The 12578-nt window shown below is 42.6% G+C and overlaps 1 protein-coding gene across 1 annotated transcript in view; it reads left to right on the top strand.

Moving 5' to 3' along the window:
- The window catches only part of syne1a (spectrin repeat containing, nuclear envelope 1a), a 119959-nt gene that overhangs the window by 87287 nt on the left and 20094 nt on the right, over positions 1–12578 (top strand). The window contains 28 exon segments of the mRNA XM_025898569.1: positions 516–543; positions 546–655; positions 2157–2270; positions 2481–2642; positions 3109–3303; positions 3434–3607; positions 5392–5583; positions 6251–6382; positions 6545–6645; positions 6792–6942; positions 7138–7266; positions 7403–7576; positions 7745–7960; positions 8069–8170; positions 8280–8399; positions 8485–8685; positions 8787–8960; positions 9087–9218; positions 9312–9508; positions 9618–9750; positions 10155–10337; positions 10426–10575; positions 10663–10839; positions 10920–11075; positions 11161–11316; positions 11405–11575; positions 11654–11787; positions 11886–12090. Coding sequence (XP_025754354.1) covers positions 516–543; positions 546–655; positions 2157–2270; positions 2481–2642; positions 3109–3303; positions 3434–3607; positions 5392–5583; positions 6251–6382; positions 6545–6645; positions 6792–6942; positions 7138–7266; positions 7403–7576; positions 7745–7960; positions 8069–8170; positions 8280–8399; positions 8485–8685; positions 8787–8960; positions 9087–9218; positions 9312–9508; positions 9618–9750; positions 10155–10337; positions 10426–10575; positions 10663–10839; positions 10920–11075; positions 11161–11316; positions 11405–11575; positions 11654–11787; positions 11886–12090 — 4269 coding nt within the window.

The raw sequence follows: 12578 nt of genomic DNA, 5'->3' as shown, positions 1-12578 counted from the left end.
GTGTGTGATGTGAGCAATCACTGTCTGTGTACTTTGTGTGTGTGTGTGTGTGATTTCTCAGCTTCCTGGTGAGGGCCATTCCTTTATCCTGATGTATCCTGTAAAGAATCCAAGCAGCTACTTCATTGCCAGTGGAATCTAATGTTTGTCCATTTGCTCACACAGCAAAGACTTTTACCTCTGCAATGCTCTTTAATGTTGTGTTACGGCAGAAGACTTTCAGTGTGGCATATCAGTAGCATTAATGTGAGCTAATGGGCCTCCTTTCTGTGTTATTTGATTACTCACTGTGTAATTAATCAAGCAGTATGTGTTGCCACTTCAATCTGGCTAACCTGCACTTCCCCATTAATTTTTATGCTTTCTCTTCTTCTTCTCCCTCCTCATTTTTCCCTCTCTGTCTCCTCTCCCCTTTGATCTGCTTGTTTTCTTTTTGGCTCCCCCTCCTTTTTTTCTTTCACCTGCTTCTTTTGATGTGTGCTTTTCATTTCTTTGCGGCGTGTATGTGTGGTCAGATGACAGCCGGCCGCTGCCACACACTCCTCTCCCTGTGACAGAGGAGTCAGGGGAGGAGGGCACAAACAGCGAGGTCTCCTCTCCCCCTGCCTGCCGCTCCCCCTCTCCGGGGGCTAACGCTGAAGCTGCTCTTAACCAGGTATTGCAAATCCCACCCTGGAAAACTCCAAACCGACCAGTATTACCTGATGGTCTCAACTTCCCTACTGCCACTTTGTGTTTTGCACCTTTAAACGTTCAGTCATCACCATCATTGTTAGAAGATAACACTTTAATCTTTAAAGCTTCAAATGTTGCAAAATGCAAAAGCTAAAAAATATTGAATGTGTGGCCAAATTTTGATGTAAGGTAAATACATCACCTTCTCTTCACCATCACCACCATAACAAACCAACTTACCACCCTACAGTGACCACCTCACCATCATCACTGTTAACACAGTATGTTTGAGAGAGCCGGAGATTTGCTGTGCTTATTTTACCTGCTTTTCCCTTTTTTTTTTAATCGGCCTCCTGTTTGCATATTTACTTTGCTGATGGAAGTTTTGTTTGTCATTCCCATCTTTGTACACACAACTGAGGTATCATCAAGTAGCTTTTTGTGCTGTCTGTGACTGCAAATGATGTAGAAGTGAAACAGGAACACTCGTTGTGCTCGGAGAAACAGCAAAGGTCAAATTTTTTATTTTAGCTGTAAAATCTAAAATGCAGTTTTAGTGGCCTGTTATGTGTCTCTACACTTAAATATTGAAAGAAAAAAACAAGTTCAAAGACAGCTGGGAAATATGTAACTAACTGTTGCTGTGGGGGAAATGCAGCAGCAGATCTAAGTTAATCTGCTTTAGGATTGACCCATGCCCACTGTGTGGCAGGATATGATTATGGGGGCAGCCTAATTTTAAAATTAAAGAGAACTACTATTACTGTTAACTCATGACATATTGACTTCAGTTATATAATAGAATAAAAACAACCATGATCAGTGTGTCTCATACTGGGTCTAAAGCCAAAGGGTATAAATGTGTTTTAAGATGAGTTTTGAAAATGGACAATGTAGGTGACTGTTTAACGTGTAAAGTCAATTTATGAGAATACGTGGAACACATAGGAGACATATTTCATGCAACAAATGTAATTATTTGAAATTCATCTTTTTCTATGTATAACGCACATAAATTGTTCTGTGTTTCTGCTAGAAAGGCGTTAATGTTGAACTTATATATGACATAAACTAAATGCTTCTCTCTCGCTGTGAGAGAGTAACATGAGAAAGGAGGGATTTTATTTTGTTCTCCCAGCAAGAACAGAAAGTAACGTCAGCTGTATCAGCAAGAGACACCCGACTCAAGGTCAACCTTGTTTTTTTTTTGCAATGATAAATTGCATTTTAGTAGGTAAAGTGGTATCAAGTTATAACATTTAGCTGCCTCTTTTTAAGCACATGTCTGGGGAAAAAAACATTTTAAAAGTAAGTTTTTGTAAAACTTTCAGATTCTTAGGCCAAGTCTGCCACTAGGCTTTTAATAGACTTGATGCTGTAAATGTAAGCCCAAAGGTTTCCCAAAGAACTATTCCCATCAATAGTGTACATCACTCTGACACATTAATAAAGCCCACACTTACTTTTTCCTCGTTTCACAGGGTCGAGGTACACTAAGCCGAGCACCTCTGCAGGAACTGTATGACCCATCTATGGAAAGCAGTGCTGCTAACTTGGACGACCTGCAGAGATCCTGGGAAACGCTAAAGAATGTGGTATGTCACATCATCCCTTTAATTCAACACATTTATTTATTTTTATTATTTGTGTTACTGTTAGACAAACACAATAACAAACTCAGGATTAGTTTGTCTCCTAACATACTGAGCAAGGCGCGAGCGGTCCCAGATTCCAACCTGAAGCTTTAGTGACCTCAGACCGACACTGCCATGTCTGACAGCTTCACTTTGTCATCATATTTTCAGATCAGTGAGAAACAGAAGAGCTTATATGAGGCTCTGGAGCGGCAGCAACACTATCAGGAGTCCCTCCAATCTATTTCCACCAAGATGGAGTCCATCGAGGGGGCGCTGAATGAGGGCTTAGAGCCCAACAAGACTCCAGAGAGCCAGATGGCTGCACACCAGGTGAGAGCTGGGGGGGGGGTGTATTAGGGGAATTGTGCTCATGTGTGTTTTAAAGGGATAAAGGAACATAATGTAGTGCAGATAAAGAGAGTAAACGTAGTAGTGTAATACATGAAGTGTAATCTGTAAGGCTGATGGGAGACATCCTCACAAAGATGGTATAGACCAGCGAGCTCTTGGGAAACAGAGTACGACTCGGGGGTTTAATATTGCACGGGGCCAGGCAATGGTTGGACAGACTGCATGGCACTGTTCTTCGTTGCTATGCCAACATCACGGCTTTAAGAGAAACAGTTTGCTTTTGCAACACTACTGTCAAGAGGTTTCTACACACCCTCTTTCACTGCTGGCTCGCCATCTTCTATTCAGCCTCTTCTTCTCATCCTTAATTAATTCCCATTGGCTCTTTTTTTTCGTGTATATTCTCATTTCAATCCTCACACACGTCTTACTGCCGTTTGTTCAGGCTTTGATGGATGAGATCCTGATGCTGCAGGAGGAGATTGGTGAGCTACAGATGTGCTTCTCTGAGGAGCTAGCAGAGAGTGATGGTGATGGGGATGCTGGGGAGCAGCTGGCCCTGCAGTCTACTCTCACTGTACTGGGAGAAAGGATGGCCACCATTCGAATGAAGGCTTCGGGGAAACGGCAGCTGCTGGAGGTGATTTAACAAATCCTCATACTTTTTCTAGTTTATCATGTGCTTGTATATGTTATGTCTGCTCCTTATCTTTATATTTCTGCTGAGCTCACCTGAGAATTTAAGATATGCGTCGCATTGACCTCTACAGGAGAAACTAAGTGAACAACTGGAGGAGCAGCGACAGGAGCAGGCGCTGCAGCGATACCACAGCGAGGCCGAGGAGCTCGACAATTGGCTGCTCAGCACTCGCGCCACTCTCAGCTCTGCCCTTCAGCCCCAAAATGAAGACATGGACATGGAGGAGCAGCTCATCGACTGTCAGGTGAGAAGCCAAATCTGCTCTAAACAAACAAAACTGGGGTTGACGGCTTGTATGCTGCTGTGTTTTCATCAAAGGCTGAAGTATCTGGCTGCTTCACTGTCCTAGAAATTGTACTTTTTCTTGGACTCTCTGAACTTCATGCTTGCGTTCACTTTCATTTCTATAGAAAAATAAATATTACTGCATTATTTTTGTGTGTTTGGTGTCATTTTATGGCAAATTGATTCAATTGGGGAAGGTGCTAACAAACCATAACTGCACTTGAGCTTAATTAATTTTATATATATATATATATATATACATATACATATACATATTTTTTACAATATTATCATATGTTAATTATTAACATAATATCAGCATTTGAATTTTACGGTACCACTGTGCTTAAATAATTTAAAACTCAAATCTTAGTGTCCAGTATTATTAAAGGTATATATAAGTGATATATTCGTACTTAGAGTTTAAAAATAATTGTTTTTAACTTTGTATAACTTCTGTCTACATGTTGTTGTACTATATCAAATATCTCAAACATTTCATCCAATATTTCCTCCATCCTGTTGCCCTGGAGATCTTCTAGCTTTGCAGTCTTTTAGTTTAAATTTATAATTCATGGTTCTTTCTTATTTGTCACCATTAGATACTCGCTCCTACTTGATTTGCCCCCTGGGAATTTTCTGTATGTCAGGCTCATGATTTAATTTTTGTGGGGAGGGGAGTTATTATGTTAAAAACACTGTCACATCTAACTCCCTGCTGTGTCAAACTCAATGTTTTCTTCTGGGGATTTACGGCAGAGCCTACATGCTAAAATATTCATGTTGCACATATTCTACATTCATATTACATGTGAGCTGTGAGATGTTTACATATTTGCCTTGTGATGCTCCATAATAGGCTTCTTAGAAGTTATAATACTAGCTCTGTTCCCCAGGCAGAGAGTCAGTGTTTTAAAGTGTGTCTGTAGCAGCTGGGAGACAGTAAGCTGATTAAACTGTAGTTCACATATGCTTTGTGTGGTCTGCACATATAAAGGTCTGGACCATGCTGAGCTTCATGTCAAGATTAAATAATGATAAAAAATTGGGTCTTAAAATTTCAGTTTTCTGGTAATCGTCTTTTAAATGTGGTACGATATGCAGAGACCTTAGGAAAGTATTTTGTTGGACTTACTTAACCCACTCTGTTTATTTAAATGCCTGCACACCACAATGTAAGCAGCTTAAAAACTACTCACATATAATATGTATTCAGTCTGTGCTTAATCAAAAGCTTTCCTAACTTTAAACTTTGAGCTTTAATTGCGTCATCATAGCAGTCTCTATTATGTTATTTACTCGGTCTGTTCATCAAAAGAAGAAAACCTGCAAAACTTTTAAACTGGTGTTTGAGAATTTTCATTAAAATGCACTATGGAGGTTTTTGCAGAAGTGGAGATAAACCAGTTTCTTTGCCTGCCTCCTGAATGACAGAGTGACGCTACAAACTAAGGGATAAGAGGCGCTCTGTATTGTTGTGGAAAATTCTCTGCACATGAACACCTCCCATCTCTACCGAGGGCCCTTCTATCCCTGTGTGAAAGAAGAGAATATAAGCTTAGAGAATACAAACTACCGCCTCTCTTCACTTCATTTCAATTGTTGGCCTTTGCAAGCTCTCTCTGCACTTTTAGTCTAAAAGGGAAGACTCTTTAAAACTGTTTCTATTAAGAAGCTAATCTGGGAGCTAAACCTATGAGAAATGCTAATGCTTGATCAACTGTAATCCTGTTTTTTTCCTAGAATATGCTGTATGAGATCGAACAGAAGGTGTCGTACCTATCTGAGCTATCCGTCCATAGCGAGAGCTTGTTGTTGGAGGGCCGGGCTGAAACCAAAGGCGAGGCGGAGCAGCTCACCCTGAAACTGCACTCCCTCAAAGACAGCCTCCTAGAGCTGCAGCAGATGCTGCAGGACAAACAAGTTGACATACAGGTGAGATCAGCAGTCATACGTTATTTCTTTACTGTCTCAACATTCATGGCTGCATCAACCCTCCACACCACAGTGTATTTTCACTTCCCAGCTTTCCTTCCTCCATGCTTCTGTGTCTTTTCTTTTGCTCTGCTGCATTATGTTGAATTGGCCTGCGACGTCAATGCTAGCATTGTGCAAAAAGTACTAAAGGCTAATTCATGCTCTTTCATAAAAGTCCACTGTTTTCCACTGTGAAACAGCAACAGCTGTGTGTCTCACAATGGGGCTTAGACAAAAGGATGCTGACTCATCAGATGTAAAGACTAAATGTATTCGATCAGGTGCGTTTCTGAGGACACAACATGAAAGTTTCACTTTGCATTTTCGCTCCTGGTCTCCTTTAACATGCCCTTTTGGCTGTTCACATTAATCCTCAGATATTTAATCACTGTATAATAAATCTGAAGGCTAGTAAAGCTTTCTAGGTACTTGCTTGCAGCAGTCTCTGATGAATAAATATTAGTTCATCTTCACCATTCTCAAAATAATTTAATGATAAATATCATATGTTAGGCTATTCGGCATATTTATTTCTGCTTACTAAAAATTGGCTTAAAAATTGGCAGCTGTTAAATGCTCTTATTCCAAAATTACATCTTATACCTAATGTCCATCTTTCTCCCAGGGTTCACTGCAAGAGCAGGAGGACAGTGAGCCAGATTCGTCTCTGTCCCAGAGTCCTAACGTTCAGGAGTGGCTCTCTCAGGCCCGGTCAACACGCACGCAGCAGCAACACGACAACCTGCGTCGACAGAAGGTAAGAGAAAGCTCTTTTATACTCTAATACATATTTGAAAGACCTGAGCTGACTGTCTCATATGCCATTTGTAATTATTACTTCCCTTTTATTACAATCCACTGCAAAAAGAAAGTGCATATTTCATATAGATAAATCGAACACAAGTGTAATATTTTGTAGGAGCTTCAGGAGCACGTCGCTGAACAGAGGAAGCTGCTCAAGTCTGTAGCCAGCGTCGGAGAGGAGTTACTCAGCCAACAAACCACACCCAATGGGGACAGGTATTTTATCAAAGATCTTGAAAAATAATTTACGTCCTTAAAACATTTAAAAATTGTGAGTATTTTGTTTTTTCCAGTCGGGATTTTGACCACGACACAGCTTTTGTGTTGCCTTGCTCTCTAATGACGTCCTTTCCTTCCTGCAGTGAGGTGTCCGTGCCTGGTGGAGTGCTGCTGGAGAATGAGACCTTGTCTCATCTGGAGCAGTTGAGACAGAGATGGGAAAACCTAAATAATGATCAGAACACAAAGCTGCAGCTCTCCTTGAACTCCCTGGAGCAAGACCAGCTTAGCCCGGTATACATGGCAGAAACTGTGCATTTTTATTTTATGCATTAAATGGTTTTAAAAATCTTTAAATAAATGTGTTTACTAGAAGCTAGAAGGTTGTGTTCGTGCTGTTTCTTCCACTGATGAAATTTCACACTTTTGTTGTTATGCATGCTGCCAGTGTGACCTTGAGCTTTCTCATATTTCGTTCTTTGTGTGCAGATCCTCCACCGGTCCCGTCTGTCCAGTCCCAGCGTGGTGTTCAGAGGTGAGGCTACCAGCCAGGACTCTTGCTCTCCTAGAGCTTCGTTTGAGGCCTGCAGCCAGACTTTAGAAAGAATCACAGAGGAGGTGAAGCAAACATTTTCTCATGTTAATCTCTCTTTTGTGTTTCTCAAAATAAAAAATGTTTTTAACCGGTAATGCAAAACTATTCTTAGTCATGCCTTTCAAAATATCAAGTGCGTAATCTTTTTGCCCCTCACAGGCAGCGGGCAGTGAGAGTAAGCTTGCAGGATATTTAGGGGGGGCAACAATCCAGCAGGACCTGTATGCTGCAGTATCGGCTGCCTCGTCCTGGTTAGATGCTGCTGAGAATCAGCTGCTCGCTGGTCCTGTGCTGCTCTCCGAGGACACAGAGACACAGCTCACACATTTAGAGGTAGGAGAAGACAAACAGCGATAAAGATGTTAAATAGTCTGACATATAAATCGCAGCAGGAGGAAAAGTACTAGCTGCTCTCGAGCATTAACAAAAAGCTTTTGTCTTACTTGAGTTCAAGGTTTTAACATAAAATAATACTAACTGAGTTTGGCTCCCCCTGTTTAGGGTTTGAATAAACAGCTGAAGGAGATGACCAGAGAAGTGAAAAATTGCAGAGATCTGCTGGGTGGTGGATTGGACAGGCTGTGTGGAGGTGAAGAGCGAGCTCTGATGGAAGACACGCTAGAGGGCCTGCAGGAGAGGATGGGCCTGCTGGACTCTGCATTGGAACAGCACTGTGACGCCATGAGGGACAGGCTGCAGGAACATTCAGCTCTCCAGGTGTTAAAGCTGAATAGTTTTACTGGAAACTTGGGGTTTGAAGCATCCTATTAATGTTACAACATCATTGTTCTTATTCCCCGACTTTGTTTGTATTATTTTTGCCAGAATGAACTGCGGTTGCTGTTCACAGCCCTGACTGAAAGCAAACACCAGTTGCTACATAAGATGGCCGGAACTGCAGACAGACCTGCATCCAAACAGATAGAGGTATGTATGCGCACCAGCAGCAAATACACAAGAATTAGATGCACATTTAAGATGCTAAAGAGAGTTTTTACAAACAGATTTTAAAGTAAATATGTTGCATTTTCTACAGACATTATCAGAAGTAGAAGACAGCCTGAAGGAATTTGAGCAGAAAGTTACTGAGCTGAAGATGAAAGCAGAGGGACTCCAGTCAGACTCATCATCCAATCAGGAGCTACTCAAACTACAAGTAATACTTTCATTCTGTTCCACTGTGATCATACTGCTCCAGCACTGTAACAGGGACTGTTTCACATATTAATTTGTCTTTTTAGGATGCATACGAGGAGTTGGTGCTCATGGTGGGCTCCAGACGGAGTAGTCTGAACCACGGTTTGTCTCTGAAGGCTCAGTATGAAGCTGCACTGCACGACCTTAATGACCTGGTGGACACCGCTCAGGACAAGATGGCTGCTGACCAAAAGATGACAGTGGCTTCTGTCATAGAGGTTCAGATGTTACTAGACAAACACAAAGTAAGGAGGGGGCTTTGATTTTGTAACTTTTGAATTGGTTTTAGTTATCTTTTCTACCATACAATTGGATTTAAAATGTTGTTTTTTTCTTTTTAATACAGGAGTTTTTCCAGGGTCTGGAATGCCATATGATCCTCACCCAGACATTTTTCAGTAAAGTGTCTGGTTTGGTGTCTCAGAGGGAAAGCCAAACCCTGGAGGAGACCATGGCTTTAGCCCACAGTGTGCTCAAACAGGCCCACAGAAGAGGAGTGGAGCTGGAGGGGATTCTGGAGGTAGGAATAATAATGAGCTATTGGTAAAAAGTAGCTGCAGTCTTATTCAGTTTAATCCCAAAGAGCAGTGGTTTGTGGTTTAGAAAATGAAAATAAATAGCATACACTTTCCTTTCGCTCCTACAGTCATGGAGCAGACTCGTGGAGGACTATCAGGCTCTGTGCAGACAGCTGGAGGCGGTGGAGTGTAGCATCCCCACTGTGGGTCTGGTAGAGGAGACGGAAGAGAGGCTAACCGAAAGGATCAGCCTCTACCAGGTGAATGTCTTTGCACACTTTACAGAAAGCTGTAGTCAGATATGCTTTTTTAAATAAACGGATTATTTATCTGTTCCATCCTCTTTCTTAAAGCGACTTAAAGCCAGCCTGACTGAGCACCAGCCCCAACTCTATCAGGTGCTAGAGGAGGGCAAGAAGCTTTTTCTGTCTGTTGGTTGCTCAGACTTGGAGAACCAGCTGACACAGCTGGGAGAGCACTGGCTGTCCTCCACCACTAAGGTCAACAAGGAGCTGCACCGCCTTGATTCGACACTCAAACACTGGACCAGGTAAGGGTCTGTGGTTACAGTCCTGGTCTGTCAGCAACCCTGTTTGTGACACTTAGAACCTGAATGATGTTGAAAGTATCCCCTAAGTCTGTGTGTTTGTAAATCTCAGGTACCAGAGTGAGTCAGCAGAGCTGAGCCACTGGCTGCAGTCGGCTCTTGATAGACTGGAGTTCTGGACGACCCAGTCGGTGACCGTTCCTCAGGAGCTGGAGACTGTCAGAGACCACCTCTGTGCCTTCCTGGTTAGTTGTGTTTTTATTAGGGCTGTCAACATTAACACAGGTCCTCCATCCTGACAGCAGTCAAACTGTTTAATACCAACACCCTGTTTAAAAATACATGCGTATATGTTATTACTCCCACTGTAATTTATGTACATATTTTAAAAATTGTGCATTTTACTGTAAATAGTGACCATTTTTACATAGTATAGTGTTTGTTTTTGTGTGCACTATTTGTCTTATTTTTATTTTTGTAATGTATCTCTATTTTACTTTTTCTTCCCATCCCTTGTGCTGCTGTAACAAGTGAATTTAATAATGCTTATGTCTACATCAGCACTAAAAACGTGTCACACACCTATTAATGACGTAAAGTTAACGAATGTAAGGGTAAAGTCCAACTCCTGTTTTTCTCTTTCTTGTAGGAGTTTTCCAAAGAGGTGGACGCTAAGTCGTCTTTGCGCTCATCAGTGCTGAGCACAGGCAACCAGCTTCTGAGACTAAAAAGGGTGGACACGGCTGGCCTGAGGACAGCGCTGGGCCAAGTCGACACTCAGTGGGCTGAGCTGCTGACTCGTATCCCTGTAGTACAAGAGAAGCTCCACCAGGTTTGAGAAAAGCAGCTGTTACAAAGTCAATATTTATCATGACTTTTTGGCCATCTCTAACTTCTTTTCTTCTTCCTCCTTTCCTCAGCTGCAGATGGAGAAGTTAGCATCACGGCATGCCATCACAGAGCTGATGAGCTGGATCTCGCTCATGGAGAACATCATAGAGGAAGATCAGGACAAGATCATGGCAGCTGTGGGCTCAGCGGTGGTACAGGACTACTTGCAGAAGTATAAGGTACGAAGGTTTTCAGGCCATCGGTCCTTGGATTGATATTTTTGCTCCCCATCATCTGTCTCATGATGCGTCTTCTTAATTTCACAGGGCTTTCGTATAGATCTGACATGTAAGCAGCTGACTGTGGACTTTGTAAACCAGTCAGTGCTGCAGATCAGCAGTCAGGATGTGGAGGGAAAGCGCAGTGACAAAACGGACTTTGCTGAGAAGCTAGGAGCTATGAACAGAAGATGGCAGATACTGCAGGGGCTCATTACGGAAAAGGTAGCCCTCAAAGTGTACTTAAAAGCTGCTCTTCACCATTTTTGAGTCACTTAACCATTCCACAATGTTCTGTATTTTAGATTCAGCTTTTAGAAGGACTTGTGGAAGGTTGGTTGGAGCATGAAAATGGAGTTCAGGCCCTGAAAACCTGGCTCACAGTACAGGAGGAGAAATTGAAGAAGAGACAGAGGATAGAGGATGTAGCATCGGTGCAGAGTGCACTCAAAGACTGTCAGGTAGGGCCACACTCGCACAAAAATCTGTTTTTTTGTTTTGTTTTTTTAAATAAGGAGCTTAAAATAAATAAAGTTGTTTTCACAGGAGTTGGAAGAATTAGTGAAGGAAAAAGAGAAGGATCTAGAGAAAGCAGAGGAACGAGGAAATGCTCTCATCCAGGATAAGAAAGGCGCAGCTTGCTGTGTTGTAAAGGAAACCCTTAAAGGACTAAACCAGTCCTGGGCTCATTTGGACCACATGGTGAGCTTCTCACATCTCTGATGTCACTTTTAGATGGTTTCTGAATTTTCCCACACTTACATATTTCGTCTCCCACTTTTCCTATCAGATAAGTCAGATGAAAGTGAGCCTGCGGTCGGTGCTGGAGCAGTGGACGTTGTACCGGCGAGCTTCAGAGGAGATAAATGGCTACCTGATGGAGGGGCGTTATTCTGTGTCCAGGCTGCGTCTCCTTAATGGGTCTCTGGAGGCCGTGCAGCAGCAGGTGGAGAGTCTAGAGGTGAGAAGTGCAGAAAATAAACTGCACGCTGTTATTTGTGGCTAGTTTTTATTCATTGTGGGTACCTGTGCCATTTAGAGCCTTCAGGAGGAGATGGATAAACAGGAAAGTAGTTTGAGGAAGTTTGGCTCCGTAACTCACCAGCTGCTAACGGAGTGCCACCCATCGGTGGCGGAAACGCTCAACAAAGCTCTCCGGGACGTCAACATCAGGTAATCATAACAAACCACTCATCTCTGAGTGACTTCAGTCTTAAATATCAACTGCACCCTGAGTTGATTTCAGTATGTAACTAAGTTTTCTCCCTCAGGTGGAATCTTCTGCTAGAGCAGATCTCAGAGCAGCTAAGGACCAGTAAGTCCTTGCTCGGACTGTGGCAGCGCTACAGGTCACTGTACAGCCAGTGCGTGACTGCAGTCCACAAACAGGAAGAACGTGCTGATCGACTTCTGAGGAGCGCCACTGACAGGGAGATAACTGAGGAGGAAAGCAGTGCCTGGATTAAGGACTGCAATGTAAGCAGAGATGAGACACTGGAGCACGACATGTTAAACATTCTCTTCTGTAGTTATCGTCCAATGCCTGAGCTTAGCATTAGGTTATTACTGCATCCACATTTTCTGTGGCTTAGAATATATCAGAGGATTCCTCCTGCTATCCCTCAATCTCCTTTCTGAGGAATTTGGGAATAAGCTCCTAAACTGCTTGTCAGCTCACTGTGACGGCTCACAAAGCTTCTATCCGCACTGCAGAATACCACCCTGTCCTTTTGTCCGCTTGAATGTAGATTCATGACACAACTAACAAAAGCCTTTTCAAAGGAGACTGCAAGGGGAAAGACAGGCCCCTGATTTACACTACAGGGGTCCCCCCGGTGTCACGCTGGGTTTGTAGGACCGTACTGGGGCACGTCTAGAGACACACAGTCTTAATACTGTAAGCCGACTGTTTGTATTTTTTACTGCGGATCACTGATGCAAACTACTGCCAGACAAAGTTAAGA

The sequence above is a fragment of the Oreochromis niloticus genome, linkage group LG15, assembly GCF_001858045.2.
Source record: "Oreochromis niloticus isolate F11D_XX linkage group LG15, O_niloticus_UMD_NMBU, whole genome shotgun sequence".
Lineage (NCBI taxonomy): Eukaryota > Metazoa > Chordata > Actinopteri > Cichliformes > Cichlidae > Oreochromis > Oreochromis niloticus.
The sequence above is the reverse complement of the archived record's forward strand: the minus strand, read 5'-3'. Positions and strand labels throughout refer to the sequence as shown.